At 43.0% G+C, this 20,923-nt stretch overlaps 2 protein-coding genes across 2 annotated transcripts; one reads left to right on the top strand and one right to left on the bottom strand.

The window, feature by feature from the left end:
* Positions 1-8,088: 8,088 nt before the first annotated feature.
* Positions 8,089-14,522, bottom strand: RAD1 (RAD1 checkpoint DNA exonuclease). Its single transcript, XM_082075193.1, has 5 exons — positions 14,304-14,522; positions 12,939-13,047; positions 9,499-9,757; positions 9,053-9,151; positions 8,089-8,752 (listed from the first exon to the last, which is right to left on the bottom strand). The coding sequence occupies exons 1-5, from the start codon at positions 14,496-14,498 to the stop codon at positions 8,569-8,571; spliced, it is 846 nt and encodes a 281-aa protein (XP_081931319.1). The 5' UTR covers positions 14,499-14,522; the 3' UTR covers positions 8,089-8,568.
* A 46-nt stretch (positions 14,523-14,568) lies between these two features.
* On the top strand, positions 14,569-19,041 carry BRIX1 (biogenesis of ribosomes BRX1). The gene is made up of 10 exons (XM_082074868.1): positions 14,569-14,729; positions 15,589-15,700; positions 16,090-16,133; positions 16,778-16,848; positions 17,217-17,266; positions 17,364-17,437; positions 17,537-17,587; positions 17,882-17,983; positions 18,201-18,329; positions 18,651-19,041. Exons 1-10 carry the CDS (start codon positions 14,595-14,597, stop codon positions 18,918-18,920), a joined length of 1,038 nt encoding a protein of 345 aa, XP_081930994.1. The 5' UTR covers positions 14,569-14,594; the 3' UTR covers positions 18,921-19,041.
* Positions 19,042-20,923: the final 1,882 nt, after the last annotated feature.

Genomic DNA, 20,923 nt, shown 5'->3' with positions numbered 1-20,923 from the left:
GTCCCTGGCCATGTGTTCCATTGCAAATATCTGCATAATTAAAGTCACCCAAGGTCACCCGGTCAGGGCTGTAGCACGGAGAAGGAGGGTGCACAGCTTCGCCAGCTGCCCTCCAGCAGCTCTGTGCAGCCCACGCCTTCCTGGAGCCTTTCTGGGCCCCTTGGTCACCTGTTGCTTGCAGGGAACACACTACCCTGTGCTGCGAGCACGTAGATGCCTGGGTTTATCCCAGCATCCCTGGGACCTGTATCATGCCCCTATTTAGTTTTTTTGGAGAGTGAATGTCTCCAACCAGCTGATGGCAGCATCTAAGAGTAACAGAGCTCTCTGTGTCCAGCAAGGTAAACAGTTTATTGTAAAACTACAGGGAGAAGAAACGTGTTCTTGATGATACATCAGGCTACACCTATAAAAGTGGCCAAGAATGTTCTCAGATGCTGGAACGAGACCACCCCTGTCATTACACTGTTTGGCATGGGCCCTGCCATGGTGTTAGCCCAGCCAGACAGCAATTTTTGCAAATAACTGCCCAGCACAGCTCTGGATCAGCCCACTCCTCTTTGCAGATGACCCTGCACCTTGCAAGGTGAGGTTTCTGCAGTGCGAATCCTGGTTGCTCAGCATCCCAACCCCTCCATGCCCACAAGCACCTCAAACAGCACCCGCACAGGCAGGTGTTGCCTGGGATCCCGCACCAGGGCCCTCAGCCTGTGCTGCTGGGGTTTGTGGGAGCAGCTTTGCATCCAGATGCTTTCTCCTCTGGTTTCTGGACTGTGTTCAGCTCTGCGTGAAGTCTTAAGCAGAGTCTGTCTCCTTGGGCAGCCGCCTGGTTTTCAAGCAGAGACACTGTGGTCTGGTGTTGCTTGCAACCTCCCTGCAGCTACTGCCTGACTGGGTGGAGTGGCTTCACACCTCTATCACTGCTGCAAATCCATTGCTGCACTCTATTAGTATTTATGGGGTAAAATCCACACATATGTACAAATAGATAGGACATACATTGAAGCCTCAAGCTTTCTGCTGGTGTGCTCATTTTCAGTCAACCCATAGTACACCTGAGCTGGAAGGGCAGGAGGCTGCTACGATAAATTCTCCATGGAGAGCCTTCATCATCTCTTCTTGCGGCCTTGCACCAGGAGACTAGAAAACCCCACAGTCCCTCCAGGTTCATCTGCGAGAGCCAATCACCAACAAAGCAAGTTTAATGTCTACTTTTTGACCAGTGGCTCACTGGGAGCTTGACCTGCAAAATTAACAGTTGGGCTCAGGGAATTTCCAAAGTGCTGACCTGAACTCACCGAATGTTGCTGCGTGCCATTGCTCCAGAGAGAGTGAAATTCCCACATTCTCTTTGCTCTCCTGGGGCATATGCAGTCTCAAGTCTGAAAGGAGATGAACACCACCTCAGGCAAGAGCTATATGGTCCTGATTACAGCTCTTTCCTCAAAATAAACATGTAAACCAGATCAGATGACAGGTGCCATAGTAGTGGCTGGTTTTCTCCAAGATCACAAATAATAACTGATGGGACCACTGTTACAGCAGTTGGACAAAAAAGGCCCCAAGTCAGCTTGAGCTCTCAGTGTCCTATAACCACGCTGTAAACACACAGGATTTGTGATGACAAAGAGAAGGGAGTGTGGGACAGCAAGACCTTCCTGTCCTGCTCCAGGCTGCGTCTCCACCTCTACTCCCTGCACAAACAATGGCACAAGTGAAAGCGCAGTATCTTCTAGAGAGTGCACTGAGTTTCAAAAAGAAAACATTTTGCACAGGATTCATAAGCCTTCTCAGTGGCATTGGTTGTCCACTAGAACCAGAGATCCCAACACAGGTTTGGTTTACAAGCAAGGCTTTCAGCTGCGTTTTTAATCAGGGTAAGAACTGGCTCCAGCACGAAGTCAGGATGTGCGAAGCGATGGCTTTGCAGTGCCTGTGGGCTGCACCAGAGCCAGTGCAGCAACACCGGAGTTACTGTCAAACAAGTTCAGATGCTTTGATGGTCCTACCACCTGGCTTCAGTTCAACAGGCTGGCTGAAATCACCACTTCTCCTGGCACAGAAGTGAGAGAGCAGCAGTAACCTGCTTTTCAGACCTCAGAAGTCTGAGACAGGTCTGTACCCAAAGGGAGAAAGCCTCCAAGGGAAGCGTGTCACACAAGTGCAAAAGGAAGAAAATAAGCCACCAAAAAAACAGCAAGGTACCTTGAAACCTGGCTATGGGGCATCTGTTTGAGAAGGGCTGCACCAGCCCCTTTCTGTTGGTCTACATGGTTTTTTTTTTACCTGCGGGTGTGTCCCAGCTACAAAATGCTTGGCCCAACTATCTGTGTATTTTCTTAGCATACAATTTGTATGTACATAATTTTTGTGTGTGTGCGTGTTTTAAGGTGTATACAGTCGCACACAAGCACCACACACACAGCGATTGCTTTCAGGAACCTTTCTCTTCTCTGCAATCTGTTTACTCCTTTATTGTATCTGGGATGAACTCTCACCTGGTGGATACGTGGGTGGATTTTTTGTGTATTTTGTCCTGTCCCAGATGTGACCATGCTGAATCAGCCAAACGTGGACGGCTGATGGAGCAGCGGCCACTGCCAGCATCTCTGGAGGAGAAGAAAGAAAAAGGAGGGACCCTGGAGACTCTCAGCAGCACATCTGGCACAGAACAAACATCCTCGCTTTTGAAAGCACTTTGATCCTAACGTACCTAGGACAAAATGCTTCCTAAATACCCGTTATTGGAGTACAGCTTTTTATCTTGCATTTCCTGCATGCAACAGTTAATCAAAAGACAAGGCAACATTTTTCACATTGAGCAGGACAGCGTTGTGACTGTGGACATTTCCCAACCTTGGCAGCTGGGCAGCATCAGCCAAGATCAGAGCTGCAAGTGAACTTTAAGAGCTGGTGATTGAAGTTTTCGAGCAAAGCACAGCAACAGCTGAAGGATGCCCCATTGCTTGTCTCAGCTCTGCCCAGGGGTGCACTTAGAGCGCTTCTCACCCAAACACCAATGCTGAAGTTACTCCCAAGAGTAACAAGATGAGACGAGAGCAGACAAGGTCATCTCAACGCCTTCTTCTGTCCAAAATCCTCCTGTGGAAGTGGGAGCCCCAGCTCTGTGCTCAGGCACAACAGCCCAAACCCCCCACCTGCCTTCAGCCACCTGCTGCGGTGGGTGGGATTGCGTGGGCTGTCAAGCACAGCGGAGTGTGCACCCACCCACCTCTGCTGGGAATTTCTTTGGGTGAAGAAGACCATACATTCAGATTTTCCTGTGCCCTAAAGCACTGAACTAGAAGTTAGCAGCTACTTTGTGGAACCAGAAACAGCAGTGAATAGTGCAAGAAGGGGTCTCTTTCAACTAAAAAGTCTGACATGGTCATTAGAGCAACTAAATGGGGCACCAAGTGGTCAGAAAGAGCTGGTGTCAGGCTGAACCATAAGGCTGCTTTGCAAGCAGCAGGACACATGAAAACATCGTTTCTCATTAGCTTTTGTATTTATGGCTTAGCTTGGATTGCTGATGACCTCTTTCATGGTCAAGTTTCTTATTCCTTGACTGTTCCACCGGCACAGAGCTGTATCTTCATGCCCCTGAGGCAGAGAAATACCAGAATGAACAGCACTGGCTCAATGCAGCTTCTGGTGTGAATCAGGGATCAACAATCTCTGAGAACAAACTACTCCTTGCATGGAGAAGGTAAAAAGCAAAAGGCTACATGTGGGTGTCATTTGTGGGATTTTGTGAGAATAACTCAAACGGAGTAAAAGCCATCATTAATGGGAAATTGCATGTGCAAACAGCCCAGCACCAGCATGTTGGCGCTGCCACTGAAATATACCTGCTGACTTTAAAGCAGTGTCTGGTTTCTTTCTCCTTTTCCAGTTTGTGTCTGCAATAAAACAAACTGGAAGCTGCTAAGCCTTTCCTTGAACAAGGGGCTGATGCTGTCATTTCATCTGGTGGAAATGCAGCGCCTACCTCTGTATGAGGATCTTACCCAAACTGAAGAGCTGAAGTAAGACTATACTTGAGCACTATAAGTCACTATAAGCATTTTTGGTTGTCGCAGTTAATGATGCTGAAAGATGTGAATTGATGCCAAATATATTTTTAGGAGAGAGTAACATCCCTATGGGTTCCTGGTAGGATGAGTTTATATTCCAAGTAATATTTATAATACATAAATATATATATGTATATATATATTTTACATATATATTGATTATATATTTTATATCTTTACATTTGTGCTTCACAACCCTTGCCATATTTATTGCTCAAGCTAAGTACAGCTGACTTGGCACATGGATGTCTGGTGTCAATCAAAGCATTTCCTAAGAGGCAACTGGCCTCAACCAAGATCAGATCTTTCAGTGGTGTAACAGAAGGTGACATTTTCCTGGATTTCTTTGTTGTGCATCTTGAAAAAGTACCTCATATCTGGGAACGGCTGGGAGAACTGCAGTGCATTGAGCGTGCAGCAGTCAAGACTCCAAAAATCCCCCTAAAACCAGATATATTTAATCTAATTAGTGTATATGCATGCGGTACATTGCAGTTTTCTCTTTTTAGCATGCATACACTCTGCTGAAAGACTTCTTACAAGGTAAAACAGATGCCCATGCCCATGCCCTTCAGTGACAAGGTGGTTGAACTCTACCTTATTACAGGTAGCATGTGTCTAGCAGATGGAAAGACAAGAGAAGTTTATAAGCTATCCAGTAAGGTAAGTATAATACCACACTTCACTTTTTTAAAAAATTACGACCTGTCTCTGAAGTGTCTGAAGTGTCTATGAAGAGTTACACAGAGCTCTGCACTGATGCATCAAACCCAGTCCTTGTTAAAGGTAATTTAGATCTTCCTTTGGGTGTATTTCTCCGTGGAGACCCAGCACACTCGAGTAGAATAACGTTCCCATTTGTGGTGGGTATTCATGCCCATTTCTCCCCATCTGTTAACTCCACAAAGAGAACAATACTGTGTGGGCACCTGATTACACCTCCCTGCAACACTCGCTCCCTTGCAGAGCCCCTACAGACAGAATTATCAATGCTAATGCACTCCCGTTAGCTGTCAGAGCCCAGCCAAGGAGAAAAGTATGGCAGAAAGAGGCTGAAGCAGCCTGTTGTGGACCTTATCCTACATTTATACCTAAGTAGCCCTGCCCCCCTCAAAGACAGATTCATAAAAACGAGATTCTGTCCCAACAGAAAGGCATCAAGTTTCTATTCTCTAACAGCTCTGGTTTTTTGTTCAGTTTAATGTTAGTGTTCTGTCAGCAAAAGCGCTGTTTAGTGTTCTCACACATTTTCCATATATTTTATTTTGGTGAGACCCACCTGCTGTATTCTGAGGGGTTTACAAGGTGGTACAAAATGAAGTTCAAAACAGCCACCTACAGGAAACAGGATGTGGCTTATCTCAGCTTATCCAACTACTCCGCTGACCTCACTGAAGACCCTTCTAAGAATACAAAAATACATTTCCTTATAAATCCATACATACTTAGATGTTAAACAGCTGTTCTTTCCAGTGACTAATTTTGAAACAGAGGTATAGTACTCAGTTCCTGTTGAGGAATATTGTGCTCAACAGTCTTTACAGACTTAAATGTTTGTGGATGGGCCTCAGCACGTGAAAGCCAGGGAGAAACAGAACTTCTGAACATGTTGGGAGGTAAGTGATGATACTGGCACTGCCATCATTGGTGTTCTGCTGCACAAAGATTGTCAGGACTGGGAGCCAAAGTCATTATTTTGGCTTCCAGTATCTCAGCAGACCGATGGGGCACCAGCCCTATCAGTAGTGGTTTCCAGGTGCCTTCTTGGAATCTTGAGCTCAGTTCTCACTCTGAAAAGCACAAATCAAAATAATTGAGCATACATACTATTTTATAAGAAAGCAGGGGGGCAAAATCTGAATAATGACAAGTCCATTCTGTGATACTACTAAAGAAAAACACATGAACTATGTGTTTCTTCTACTGTAGGTTTCCCATTGTCTGCAAGAGAAATGAGGTGTCAAGTAGAAGAGACAAAACGTACTGAAGGTACTGTCACCTGAGTTCTGGACACCAACGCAAAGTGCAGTAAGAAATTAATTCAACAATGGTTTGCAGAATTAAAGCAACTTACTGAGTCAAAAAGGTACACTTGTGGCCTTTAAGTCATTCTCCAATTTATCCTTTTTATTTTACTGTGTTTGAAGGCAGAGATGTAATAGATTCCATCACAGGTGGATGCTAAATCCAGTCCTTGCCTTACTGCAAGGAGTCTGTAGCCCAGACCTTGCACTTTTGTTCACTCAGAACCGTATCCACAAAGGTACAAGGCGCACAAATACCTCATGCCTTTGTGAGTTCAGGCTCTGACCTGGTCCAGTGAGGTACAGACGTAAGCCTTTGCACAAACTGTGCACATCTGTAACAGCTATTATTTATCACAGAATCACAGAACAGTCTGGGTTGGAAGGGACCTTTGAAGGTCATCTGGTCCAATCCCCTGCAACGAGCAGGAACATCTAGAAGTTTGTTTTCTACATTATCGATGTATCTTTTTTTAATGAAATGCAACAGTCACCCTCTGGTATTTTGTGGTGTTCTAACTTCTTCGGATATTATTTCCATGATCACTGCTGGTAGATTATAGACAAAATTGTTATAATTACTATTTTAAGAAGTAATATAGTACATCTGTAGGCAATCATGTAAAAGTAAAAATGTTAAGCCACAGTAATGTCCTTAAATGCAATACAAGGAACTTCAATACTCTAAAATAAATCACACTAAGAAAGTCATGTGTTCTATTTCATTTTTATCCTGTCATCCAGAGACCTACGTAAAGAATTCTTAAAACTTAGCAGCCAGGGATAATATTAATATTTCCCAATGAGGCCGTATTTTTTTATCACCAAAGAAACTGAGACAGTAAATGAAATTTACCTATACTGAATATTAAATTAATCTGGTAAATAAAAGTAATTTAGAATATTGTTATGTATGTTTATCAGTCCTATAGTTCAAAGATTTGTAATTGGTTTTCAAATGTAAAATTTATTGCAATAAATGGATGATCTGCACAGAAAACAACAAAAGTGAACAGTTGACACTGTGTACTCTGAAAGTACAGTCTTGCTGACATAAGCAAGAGGTAAAAACCAGTCAACAAAAGCATTTCAGGCTCAAAATAAACCCAAAGGAACTTGGATTCTGTTGAACTGTAAACCAATCATCTTGGTAACACACAAGCATACAGTTTTCCACACATGCAAAGCAGGACTTCATCTCTGGCCAAATAACAAAACTTGACTATAGCCTACAGCCACAGAAACTCCCTGCAGAGCCCTGACTCTTGGATCGCTCCCCACGGCAGAAGGCAGGAAGGCTTCAGCCTCTAGCAGTGTGATTTGCAGTCTCTGGTTCAATGCCCGGCTGGTTTGGTGGAGGTTTGCAGGCTGTTTGCAATAGTGTGAAAGAAGTGCAACTTTTGACCTAAGCACAGCCCACTTCACTGCTTTGCAAAGCTGGCCACTGCAGAAAACTCTCCAGAAACCAAACTCGCTTCTCAGTGAGTACGAGGTTAGGCCTGTGTTTAGCAGTGATAAGAACACACCACTTCGTGGAACACATGCAGACATTCCTTCAGTTTAGGAGTCACTCCTGTTGCTGGAAAAGGCTACTGAGAAGGTAAATGAATTTCACAAATGTATGAAACTTGCCTCTCTTCTCATGGTTCTTAACGGCATTACTAGAGAATGGCAGGGTAGGAATGAGTACATGAGTACAGAAACATTTCAGCAGCCGCATTCTTATGGACGCATACTAAATTACTAGATACAAAACATTGCCAGAACAGTTATTAGTAATTAATAAATCCTGGCTTTCATCTTATCAATTCAACACCAGTCCTGCAGAAAAAAGGATAAATTGGTATCAGATGAAATTCCAAGGAATTGGGTTATATTAAGAATTAATCAAGATGAGGAGGAGCCTAGTGGCTTCACCAGCAAAACATGTCAGCATTTGCCAGAAAGAAACCACCTGCTGCTACTTAGAAATCAGTTTGAAAATGTCATCCTCTTTCAAGACAAATTTGGTTTTATTTTTAAGTCATTGAAAGTTAACTGGCTAACATACAGCTAGCATTCAGATTTTCCTTTGTGTAACTGCTTAGACCGAGCCAGACAAAAAAAAAAAAAACCCACACAGCCATAAACACACAAAAAAAACCCGCAAAACCACTCAACAAAACCACACAAATTCTTGGAGAACACTGTAAAAAGAAGCAATGTATTACATGGATACCAATTTAACATCTGTGCTGGAATCAGTGGCGATAGAGCGGCGCCCCTTTTAGCTCTTTCATCTTCAGTGCTTTGAGTGAAGGCTAAATATTTGCAAGGGAATAAAAAGGAAGTTTCATATTTCTAATTTCAGAGTTTAAAAAAAAGGCAATATGAAGCCTATGAATCTTTCGAGTTTTCATTCAGTTTTGTAAAAAAATATAGTATTTGATATATATCCATAAATATAATACAGACCGCAAAACATACATCTACAGTTCAGCTTCAGTAATATCCTCATCAGGGCAACAATAGTATTCCACAAAACAGATCTGTCCATCTTCATTCCTAATCATATACTGCAGTGAAAGAAATCCTCGAGCATCTGTTCGAATGGACACTTTACAAGACAAAGCCAGTGCCTTCGTAGATGGTTTAAGCAAAGAAATCTTGTACCTGCAGGGGAGAAAAAAAAAAATGTAATTTGAAAAAAATACACCACACAGAGAGAAGCCAGAGAATAACCAAAAAACGAATTAGCAAGGTGCTAACTTGATCTCTTACTGGTAATAACATTGGACAGATATTGTTATCACTTACTGTTTGATCACAGACACAGACTTTTATCAGATGCAACATAATTTTTTCTTCATACCAGTGAAAGAAATGTTACAGTACTGCAAAAACAGGTTTTTTTAACTTTCCAAAAAGAATGCATCACCTGCCGCAGGGGGCACTGATCACAGACTTCCTTACCTGTTTGTCTGAGTCTGGTTACAGTGGAATGCTTCCATCAAGTCAGAGTCCCTAGGGTAGTCCAGATGTGCACTTCCTGCATTTCCAAAAGTGGATAACCTGGAAGACAAAAGGCACCATCTCAAAACACTTGCTCACAGCTCTCTAAAATCTCATCAGAATCAGTCACCTTTATCTCAATGGTTGTTTCACAAAACACTGTTTGTTTTGCTTTATTTAATTAAATGCTAACCTGTCCAGTTCAGTGTCACATTTACCAGGTTGTTCAAGATATTAATTACTATGTTAATTAGCTTACAGTTTGTGATTTGCTATATTCAGTACAATTCTTCTTGAAATAAAGCAATATTCTAAAATGGCTCACACTTCTTCACCCTGGAAACTTCCAGTCCTTACTGACAGAGGCCAAGTATGAACACTTGAGCTGAAAGCAGAGTTTCCAGTACCTGAAGTAGGGTTTATCTGGAGACATGGTAATCTGCAGAACTTCACTGGTCATATCCAGTTCAGCAAATGCTTCTCGTAGCCCCTCTGATTGCAGGATAATTTTATTAACAACCTTCGTACTGCAGAAGTCAAAGTCTAACAACTCATCAGGCTCTTGAGTGTTAATTTTGCACTCTGTCACTACTCCTCCTTCTTCCAACAGCAGCATCAAGGGATAACCATAGCCACGGTAACACATCCTAAGGGCCGTTGATGCTCCTAAAAAGAGAAAGGAATATACATTCTTCAGAGAGCTAGCTAGCACATCTGACTACTTTAGAAAAATTCACATTTTAATGGCATATTTGGCACAGATCAGTTCGATTTAGCATGTTTGGTCCAGACTCCAATACACAAATGTAGCATACTGAGTGCAGCCTTCTAGACACCCTAGGAAGTGCTAATAGTTATGCAGCAAAAGGAATCTATTTGTATGTAGACACCAGTTCAAATCCAACTCATGTTGCGTACCAAACAGGTCAGACTAGCTGTGACAATGGAGAAGAATAGGCTACAAATAGTTCAGTGGAACTGGAAAACCCTCCAGGGTCCTAAGGCTCTCTCTGGCTCACACTGTCCTTCTTTACAGCTCTTGTTATTTGTGCAACACAAACTGAAGACAAGACATCTTAGCTTGCATTACGGTCACATCCTCCTTTTGCTAGGTAATCATAATCTGCATGTTCGGTTTTCCAGAATCAGGGTGCTGTTTAGTACAGTTTATTTAGGTCTTTAGGTCATAGTCACAACATAAACAGCAGAGGAATGTGGATTTCAACACACAACTGCAATGGTAAAACTGCGCAAAAAAACTGTCATGGTATTACTCTACCCCATCCAAGCACACAGTGCATCGCGTAGCACCCATACAGTATTCTACCTTGTAGTTAGTTTTGCTTGTCGAAGTATTTTTTGAGCACTTATGATAGAAAAAAAAAGAGGAGGGGGGAATAAAATTCGCTGAGACTTGTTTTTTTCTTTTATTTAAGCAAATGGATTAACGTAATTTAATGTCTGTACACATAACTGTGAAATCAGCTTCCCACATACCCCTGCCACTGAAAAGCCTACAAACAGGATCAATAATACAGTCTGTTTGATTTTTGTAATTCACACACTTGATAAGTAAGATCTCAAGTGCTCTTACAGCACCTGAAGTGCCACCTCATCCAACCACAGGCTTCTTATGGGACTGTAGGTAAGTATCATTCCTCAGTACCTTATCTGCAAGCTGCAGATAGCACTCACAAAACAGATGCAGGTGCGGCCTGAAGACGTGAAGGAACAGAACATGCCATATGTGTGCTGGGAGCAGCAGCACAGCAAACTGATGGTGCTACCTGGAAGCCCTGCAGACTTCTTCAAGCCCAGTAAATTTGCACCAGAACATTTCCCAATATTCACAAACGCTCGTTAATGTTACTGAGGTATAACAGCTGGATGTTCCAGGGTTGCACAAGCCACAGACGTATTGCGAAGGAGATCACATTTATCACTGAGCTGATATAACACTTTTTGTGAGCAAGACAAATTCCAAGCTATGTCTATCTCTCAGTGTGCTGATTTCTGCTACTGTTCACAGTAATTAGTCAGCCTGAGTCCCTTGTAAGCTCAATGTGGTTCCCTGTGGCCTTGAGATGTACTGACAGCTTTCGTGCTTTTTCAGCTCAAAGTGACAGCTCTGATAAGAGGCTGTCCCAGCAGCAGTGTTTCAGCCTGATGCTGAGGGTATGTACAGCTGTGCCCTGACGCACGTGACAGTGTGAAGCACCATCCCTGGTAAAGGGAACCTTGGTGCTCTCTACATCCATACCGACCACTCTGATTGGAAGTTCCCAGAAGAACTATTCTGCCAGCCATGCCCAGGTTTTCGCCCTAAGCAAAGGGCACTTGGGAATAATTAGAAATCTTCTAATGCGGACGATGTGAGCCCTGGATTGAAAAGAGATCCACAGGAAAGGCAGTCATGGCATGTATCAGCCCTGGGGTACAGTGCTGGACTCAGCATCAGAACTCCAGCCTCAGCGTATCACACAACCTGCCAAAGGTGCCTGAACAAACTACCTGACACATTTTCTTATCAAATTTACAGAAACTGAGATCTTCAGCCCCAAACCAGAGCAAGGGTAAAAGCTGGGGTTGTTCATTGGACTTCAGGGCACAAAATCGTAGTCTTCCAAAACAAGTGGTTCTTCTGGGCCTTACACAGACCTAGGAAATGCTACCTAGGCAAGAAGACTCCTCTGTTTCTCAGTTACCCCAGTAGTGTCACACAGGCATATACTTTTACTCCATCTTCCAGACTGAATCAGCCTCGTTTTGGCCTCTCCTGCTGCAGCAGCCCCTGGCACACTGGCCAGGCTCACATCCGTCAGCAACTTTCTTCTCTCAATCCACTGTTATCACAGTACTAGCTTAAGTAAACAGGATGGATCTGCTCAACAGTGAGAGCTGCCGTGCTCAGAGGGGCTTCAGGTGAGGAAGTTTTGCCAAGACTGGAAATCTCACTACTAATCTCACGTACAGGTGTCACCATGTGATTACACATGCGTGTTGGTTTAACTGAAAGCAAGTTAATGTTTTTCATGCAGCTAGAAACTTTTCTTTTTCGTAGCTAGCAGTCATTGTTTGGATTTCATTTGAGAACAAGAGATAACATCTTGGGACAGAGTTTTTCTTTAAGTAACTTTCCAGTGTGTTTGAGCAGGAATAAAGAGAATGTAAGAACTTACTGTTATCTCAGTTGGTGTTTGGGAGCCAACGTCTTTCTGAGCACTCTGCCCACAGGTGTGAGGCAGCTAGTAAGGGGGGCATGGATGGGGCAGAGCTTGACTGACATCCAGACTGGTCAATAACAATATTCCATGCCATTAGCAACATGCTTTGCATTTAAGGAGAGACAGGTTTTCTGATTAGGGGGATGGAAACCTGTTCTCGTTCTGCTCCATTTTTGGTGGTGTTCTGTTTGGGAGTTTCTTTTAGTTCAGCTTTTCACCATCCTGCTGTTCTGCAGAGGCCTCTGGGCCTTTCTGCCTTTTTCCCTCTTCCCCCAGGACTGGCTGTTTGTGACTAGAGTGCTCTCTCTCTTCCCAGGACTGACTGCTTAGTCCAGACAGTTGATGAAGAATTGCATTAAGTATATTTCATTTTACATGCTATTTCCCATTTTGTATATATATATATATTTGTAGTAGAAGTGGTATATTAGTATTAATTTGTTATTACATTAAACTGTGTTTATCTCAATCCATGAGTTTCTCCCTTCCCTTTTGATTCTCTCCTCTGTTTGGGGCACAGGTGTGAGGAGTGAGTGAGCAACTATTGTGGTTGTGATTGCTAGCTTGGGTTAAACCATAGCAATGAGACACACATACGCTATCAAGGTAAATGTGCACCATACCTGGCAAAGAACTGGTTCCAAAAATGGTCAAGCAGTCTAGAAGAACAGACAAATTGATACGGAATGTCACCGATTCCTCCTGAACAGTATATTCCTGAAAAATTTCCGCCTACAAGAAAAAAGAAAAAAGATTAAGAGAGGGGAATTTCTGCAACTATTTTATAATTTACACTTATTTCCTTAAATTCAGTGCTTTCACTTTCAGAGATCAGTGCCATACAAAGTGACTTCTACAGGTAACACTATATCAATTAAAGGAAAATGGGTATTCATCCTCAAAACTAGTAAAATAAAATCAGGTCACAGCTGAAACAAAGTAGCATGGTGTAAGCATGAACACCTAAACACTAGTTCTTTATAATATAAAAATGTGCTATAAATGTTAAAGCCTAAAGCTGCCTATTTCTGGAGCCACCCTCCTCCAGAAACAGTAGTTAGTTCCTTTTCTTCACTCGAAGCGTGAATAAACATTGTGAAACACGTAAGAGCAGAACTACTGTGTGCAGTCCTGGGTGACACAGGATAAAAAGGATATAAAGCTACTGGAGAGTGTCCAGAAGAGGGCTACGGAATTGGCGAAGGGTTTGGAGAGGAAGCCATATGGGGAGCAGCTAAAGTGACTTGGTTTGTTCGGCGTGGCTGCAGCTTCCTCACAAAGGGAGGAAGAGGGGCAGGCACCAAACTCTTCTCTTTAGCGACCAATGACAGAACTCGAGGGAATGGCAGGAAGATACGCCAGGGGAGGTTTAGGTTGGACATTAGGAAAAGGTTCTTCCCCCAGAGGGTGCTGAAGCACTGGAACAGGCTCCCCAGGGAGGTGTCACAGCCCCAAGCCTGACAGTGTTCAAGAAGAGACTGGACAACACCCTCAGACACATGGTGTGAACTGTGGGGTTGTCATGTGCAGGGACAGGAGTTGAACTCGATGATCCTTGTGGGTCCCTTCCAGCTCAGGACATTCTATGAACAGCGAGTTCAGCAGTGAGACATGGGCTGACGCCTTTGACTTGTTTGATGCGGGTAAACTGCCCCGGCTGCCCCGTTTGCCACGGGGCACAAGCTGCTTTGTGGTAACTGCAGGAACAGTATAGCCCTGAAACGAAGCTGGGCGATCCGAGCTGCTCCTGAAAAAGCAGTTTTACATGTTTATTGGCAGCCGGGAGAACACGCCGAGCTCGGCCTTGCACAGGCAGGGGCACAGCTGAGTGGCCACAGCCCCGCCCCAGCGCTCCCCGCACCTCAGCGCCGTGACTTCCGCAGTTTCCCTTCTCCGCGGGTAAACCTGCCGGACATCCCCCGCACCACGTAACGGGGGCCCCGTCAGGTACGAGCCCGGGGAGGGGCCGCCCGCCCGCCGGGCCGCACCTGGATGAAGGCGTTGGCCTGGATGCACTTGGCGTCCTCCACCGTCACCCGGAGGCCGTTGGCGGTGGCGAAGCAGGTGGCGTGGTCCTGGAAGTGCACGGCCCGGAGGAGGCTGGAGAGGTGCCGGGCGTTGTCCAGGCTGGCGGCCAGCACGTAGGGCTCGGCGCTGCCGGCGGGCTGCGCGGACAGCGGCATGGCTGCCGGCCGCGGCGGGAGCGGCAGCGGAGCGGAAGTGCGGAAGCGCGGAAGCGGAAGTGCGAGCGGCGGCGCGCACGGCGTGGTGCGAGCGGCATGGCGGCGGGCAAGCGGCAGCGTGAGGGCCCGGCTGCGCGCCCCAGGAAACGAGCGAAGAAGGCGCCGAGCGCGCCCGAGCCGGACGCCAAGGCGGCCCCGGAGGAGTACAGCATCCCGCCGCCGGTCTCGCAGGTACCCCCCGACCCCGCTGCCCTGGGCCGTGCCGTGCGTCCCGGCCGCGGCCTGTCCGGGCCGGCGGTTCCCCACAGCAAGTCCCTGCTTGGGCCCTGGAGAAGGCGGTGCTGTGTGCGGCGGGGCGACCCGCTGCCCGGGAACGGCTGCTGCTGCGGGGGGAACCCGGCTGCCGAGCCAGGGTGGAGAGGCCTGTTCGTGGCTCTTTTATAATCGCGGCATAAATAAAGTAACGTGCGGTGGGACGTTTTTTCTATGAAGATAGGCGAAGAGCGTTATTCTGGTTAATGTAAATAAATGATATTACCTTAATCTCAAACGTATTTTAGAGAGCTTGGTAGTTCTGTTATATACAATCACATATGTAAATTATGCCCGTTTCATTTACGAATCATTCTGAGGAGGCTTGGCTCGTGGTTTGCTTAAAATAAAAAAAAAAAACGCAGCACGTTGAAGTCTTAGATTTTGTCACATGCTCCTCTGTAGGAAAAGCTTAATTCTGCTCCCAGACTGTAGCCCGGGTGATTTTGCAGGGAAGGAGAGGTGCGTTTTGCAAATAAGTATCACATATGGCTTTCTTAATACTAACATGTTTTGTACGAGTGAAAGGCTTTATGTAGGAACATCCTGAAGCAAGATGGATGGAAGTTCCTCGTGTAAAAACTTTCCACATGTTCTGTAGGAAAGTCATCGCTTTTGCTGAGAGAGTGAATGTGTGAATGGGGAGATAGTATTAATAAGAAATGTTCTTATTATGTTTGTCTGTAACTGCAGTTCAAACGTTTGTTGTTTCTGTGTTACAGTTCTAAGGATAGAAGCATTCTTTTCCTACTTAATTTTTATGTTTTTTTTTTCCTAGGGTAAATGGAAAAACAAGGAGCGGGTGCTTATTTTCTCTTCTCGTGGAATTAATTTCAGAGCAAGGCACCTAATGCAAGACTTAAGAACGCTGATGCCTCACTCTAAAGCAGGTAGGGTTAGGCATCATCCCTACCTTACGTTTTCAGCATAGTTTTAAACCAAGAACTTCTAACAACCCATTCTTTTAAAAATGCGGTACATAACTGTTTTGATTAAACTTTTATCTTAAACACCAAGCCCCTTTTGAACCAACCATTACAGCAACTGTCATTGTATCTTAATATTTCTTTGGAAGACTTCTGTGGCCTCAGTCCTGTAATTGCTCAGATACTTTTGTTGCTATGTTTATTTATTACATAACATGCCTGAAACAACTTGATGGTTATCCTTAATCTTTCCTTTATACTCAGTAAATTTTTTGCAAAAGGACTGACTGTTAAAAGAACTTGTCATGTTAAATTGGTTTTCCAGCCTTCTAAATGTTGTTCTTCTCTTCCAGATACTAAAATGGACCGTAAAGACCAGTTATTTGTAATTAATGAGGTAATCCTGGATTTAAGTAGTGCTTCTTTATTTTCTCTTTTGACTTTTCAAGTTGATGTTCAAGAGAAAAGGGCAACCAAGTTCAAAGGAACTCATACTAGTTGCAGGAGTTGTGTAACTTAATAGATGAAAATTATTGGTATTCAAAAAGTGCTTATGTTAAAACAGGAAGTTGGCTTTCGGTTAATAAAATCAAAGTGAAACCTTTAATTAAACATAGACTTTTGTCATGAAACAATAAAACAGAATGTGCCTTTCCATATAGGTGAAAGGTGTATTACAGTTTATACTTGAAACAAGCAGGGCACAAATATGCAACTAGGCCAAGCAATGTATTATGGTAGGACATGGGTAATTCTAAAATTAGAACCTAATGTCACAGCTCATACTCTAATGTTTAGGTCCTGGAGAGCTTATCAGATTGCTTGTAGCTGTAGTGAAGTTATTACTCCTGATAATAAATACGTGAGATTTTTCAACAAGTGCTTCAACTTAAGTTTGAGGATCAGTAGGTGTAATTTATTAAGATGAGATCTCTGCTTTTGCACTTATGTTTTGGAGCGGCAGGGGATATTAGAGATTAAGTAGGGAAGTTTTTGAAAATGCATTCAGAATTTTGTAAACAGCTCATTTTTCTTGTGTAGGTGTGTGAAATGAAAAACTGCAATAAGTGCATCTTTTTTGAAGCGAAAAAGAAACAGGATCTCTATATGTGGTAAGGAAGTGTTATGTTTTCTTACATTTCCATATATAGCTAGGGATGCTTCTGCTCTGTCTAAAGTGTCATACTGTAATAGTGAAGATGAGTGAAATAGTGTTGCTTAGTTAAATTTGTACTAATCCTGCACATCTACGAGGAGTGCACGGCTAACTGTTGTAGAATGTCTACAGAAGCATTTTGCAAACCTGTTGAGAAAGCAGGTATTTATAAGTATGTTCAAAGAACTCAGTGATGCTATTAAAGCAACTGAAATTACTTCAATACAGAAATAACTGGTTGGAGTGTACTATAGAATCCAGTGTATCTTATGGCTGCTGTTCACATTTTTCTTTTATCTCTTCCCCACTGCCTCTTCTCTGCAGGCTTTCAAATATACCGCAGGGACCATCAGCCAAATTCTTAGTGCAGAATGGTAAGCTGGTTGACCTTATTGTGTTTGGACTCCTGATTTCTTGTCTGTACAGTTTTCTGTAAGTACTAAAATGATATTTTTAAAAACATCACTGTAGTTCACACACTGGCTGAATTGAAGATGACAGGAAACTGCCTAAGGGGCTCACGACCCCTTTTGTCTTTTGATCCAGTAAGTATAGTTAGTTTTTATTCAGTGAGTATGTTTTTGTTTTCTTTGCATGATTATTGCATTTAGCTTTGTATGTAAAATTACATTTTTTCATTGTAGGCATTTGACAAGGAGCCACATTATGCCCTGCTAAAAGAATTGTTTATTCAGGTCAGTCTGTAGTTCTGATGTCCTGTGTTTCTTCCTCATTGGAAATGTTTTTGGCAACTTATTTTAAAATCTTTTTTTTTTTTAATCCATAGTTTTACATTTTTGAACTTGTAAAAAATCTTCAAAAGATTAGGGTCATATGCTTAAAGTTGCTGGGGCACTTGTTCTTAAATTTTAAGTTTTGAAATATAACCTGCTTTGGGTACTTAGTAAATTAATATCAATTTTAAATGATCTATTTATGTTTGGCCTCTTACATTTGCAGATATTTAGAAACACTGCCTTTTATTACAGATATTCAGTACACCACAGTATCACCCCAAAAGCCAGCCTTTTGTAGATCACGTGTTCACCTTCACCATTACAGATGAGAGGATCTGGTTTCGAAATTACCAGGTTAGTTATCTCTTTTAGTTTTTGGGTGGTGCTCAGTGGAGTGATTTCATATCAAACCCATTAATTACAATAAAATTAGAAAAATTGTTCTTATCAGGATGTGCTTCACTGGCATAGTATCTTGGATTTAAACTCAGTTGTGTATGACTATATGTAAGGTGCCTGCAAGGTCATATACTTCGAATCAGTCCATGAGAGAGTATTCTTTCTATTGCAGATAATTGAAGAAGATGCATCACTAGTAGAAATTGGGCCTCGTTTTGTCCTGAACCTCATAAAAATCTTCCAAGGTAGTTTTGGAGGACCAACTCTGTATGAAAATCCCCATTACCAATCCCCAAATATGGTAAGCAGCTTTGTCTTTGTATTCTTGTTCTTTTAGCAACTAATTTGAAGACTAGTCTTGCAAGCTCTCTGTGGAAGAGAACCACGTGTGCCTTTCCCTGGAACCCTTTGTAGAAAAGTGTGCCCTAACTGATCACAATTTGAGAAGAGAGTAACTGTGTAAAAAGTTGAATGAGTGCAGAATTAATGTCACTGAAAAGATGGCATTATGCTGAGAATTTTGGCAATTAAGCAGAGAAATTACCACCTATTTCTTTAATACCTGATTTCTTCCATCTTGTTTGTTTGAAACCTGATGTAATTTCAATTCTTATTTTTATAGCATCGACGGCTGATAAGATTATCAGTGGCAGCTAAGTTTAGAGAAAAACAGCAAGTGAAGGAAGTACAAAAGCTTAAGAAAACAGGGAGTAAGGTGCTTATGGAAGAAGATCCCACTGAAGTGGTCTTTGAAACTCCAGCTGAAGAAAAACCAGTGGAAATACAGCTTGTGAAACCAGAGTCAAAGCCAATTGTTAAAGATAAAAAGAAACTACGCAAAATCCAGAGGAAAAAGCAAAAAAAGCTTTTCAGAACTGAAGCATCAGCATGAATGTTACAAGTGATGAAACTAGCAATATTGACAAAATATTGTAAATACTTGTTTTTACAGGAAAAAATAAATGGACTTCATTCAGTTTTAAATAAACGAAATATTGATTTCTTTATTAGGATTGAGTTTACACTCTTTTGTTGTCTTCCTCCCTTTGAGAGGACTGGGCTTTGAAAAACAACATGACAACAGGAAAGGGGGAATAAGACACTCCGAATATTTCTATTTCTGAGAATTTGTTTCTTAGACTTGAACACTTCTGGGAGATAACTCACTGTAACATGTACACTGAATAAAAGTAACCGAGTAGTCATTGCTCATCATGAACTGGAATTCAGAAGTCAGCTTTCCTAGTCTGACACCAGTAGAAAATCCTTTTTCAAGTTTTAACTTTATAGGAATTCTCTCTTGGGGGGTTGTGTTAATTTTTTCACCTCATAAGCCCTTGGGAATGCAAAAGGTTATGGCCTCTTCATTGCTCTTTTTTATTAATACTTCAAAAGCTACTACTTTTTCCTGTGGTAGCTCCTGTACCTAATCAGGTTCTTAGGACCTGAAGTGTAGTTATGGGGGAGAAACAGGCTAACTTATGATTCTAGACCTCAAGACCAAATTCATTGCAAGTGCCCTAAAGGCAAGAGGTACATGCTGTTAAAACCATGTACTTACAGTAGCCTGAAATCAAATTGCCTGCAACTCTTTGTAATGGCAGCGGTGCCTAAAAGCAATTATTGGGTTCAACAGAATTCCATGCTTGTGTCATGGTTTAACCACAGCAGGCAACTAAGCACTATGCAGCTGCTCACTCGCTTCCTCCCCCCTAGTGGGGTAGGGGAGAGAAATGGAGGGCTAAAAGAAAACGGGTGGGTTGAGATAAAGACAATTTAACAGGTAAAGCAAAAGCTGCACACGCAAGAAAAGCAAAACAAATTTATTCACTACTTCCCATTGGCAGGCAGGTGTTCAGCCATCTCCAGGAGAGCTCCATCACTCTATAAATGGTGACTTGGGAAGGCCAAGGCAAACAAGCCTCCGATTGGCAAATAAGCTTCCAATATAGCTTAAAAGTCACTAGAACCAAAAGCCTTGATTTTGCTCATGGATACTATCTGTACTTCAAATGCAGCAGAGTTCATAGCACCCTGATGAGCAGCAGAAAGTCCAGAGTTTGGTTCACTGTAGTTTTTGCCCATTGCTGACAGCTCACATTGCCTCAGCTGCAGCAGGTCAGCTTTAATTTGGGGCTGTATTTTCATGAAGCTTCTAGGAAATTATTGTCTGTGAGTCTGCCCTTTTGCCAGATGTAGTTAAATGAGTCACTGTGTTCGTAAGTTATTAGCTGGGGAAAGGAGCATACAACTATTCTCTCACAGAAAGTCTAATGGCATCAGCCTTCAACAAGACTAAAAATTCAGCCATAATTGGGTGAGAATTTCTCTGTAGTGCTCAGCAAAAGTCTGATTCCAATAAACTTTTCCTGGCAGATGTTAGCAGATATTTACAGATCTCTCTGGGGCTATTTCTTCATTATTTTTCTTTAATGTGCTTTCCAGTTCCAGTCCTTATGACCTCGGTTCTTCCACTGACTCCAGTGCTGTCTACTTGTCCACTCCCCCAGTTACCCTGTGTTTCAAGGTCTTGCTCATGCCCTGTTCCTATTTGGTTCCTGTGCTGTTTTCAGCCTCTGGCATCTTGGTGCTGAACAAACACCACTGGCACAAGAGGACCCTGACCTGTTAAACACTAAATTTATTCCACTTGGCAGGGCAAGGGAAGTTCGGTGTTTCCTCTCTAACAAGGCGGCCTGCATGCCACCTGATCGGAAAGACTGGTGAAAACAAGCATCTGCTCAGTGTGTGTAGCCTAATGCATAGAATCAGAGTATCTTGAGTTAGAAGGTACCTGTAAGTATCGTCAAGTTCAAGTCCCTGCTCCTCACAGAACACCTGCAACTAAATCAGGTGACTAAGAGCATTGTTCAGATGCCACTTGAGCAGTTTCCT

This window comes from Streptopelia decaocto, assembly GCF_964273445.1.
Source record: "Streptopelia decaocto genome assembly, chromosome: Z".
Classification (NCBI taxonomy): Eukaryota; Metazoa; Chordata; class Aves; order Columbiformes; family Columbidae; genus Streptopelia; species Streptopelia decaocto.
This window is presented reverse-complemented; position numbering and strand designations above follow the sequence as displayed.

What these genes read in the sequence shown, in the direction of transcription:
- RAD1 (XM_082075193.1), bottom strand. Translation starts at nt 14,498, where the DNA reads ATGCCGCTGTCCGCGCAGCCCGCCGGCAGCGCCGAGCCCTACGTGCTG. An exon ending in AGGCCAACGCCTTCATCCAG is followed by an intron (nt 13,048 to 14,303) that starts GTGCGGCCCGGC and finishes TTTTTCTTGTAG; the next exon opens with GCGGAAATTTTTCAGGAATA. An exon ending in CCAGATAAACCCTACTTCAG is followed by an intron (nt 9,152 to 9,498) that starts GTACTGGAAACT and finishes TTTGTCTTCCAG; the next exon opens with GTTATCCACTTTTGGAAATG.
- BRIX1 (XM_082074868.1), top strand. Translation starts at nt 14,595, where the DNA reads ATGGCGGCGGGCAAGCGGCAGCGTGAGGGCCCGGCTGCGCGCCCCAGG. An exon ending in TCCCGCCGCCGGTCTCGCAG is followed by an intron (nt 14,730 to 15,588) that starts GTACCCCCCGAC and finishes TTTTTTTCCTAG; the next exon opens with GGTAAATGGAAAAACAAGGA. An exon ending in TCTGGTTTCGAAATTACCAG is followed by an intron (nt 17,984 to 18,200) that starts GTTAGTTATCTC and finishes TTTCTATTGCAG; the next exon opens with ATAATTGAAGAAGATGCATC.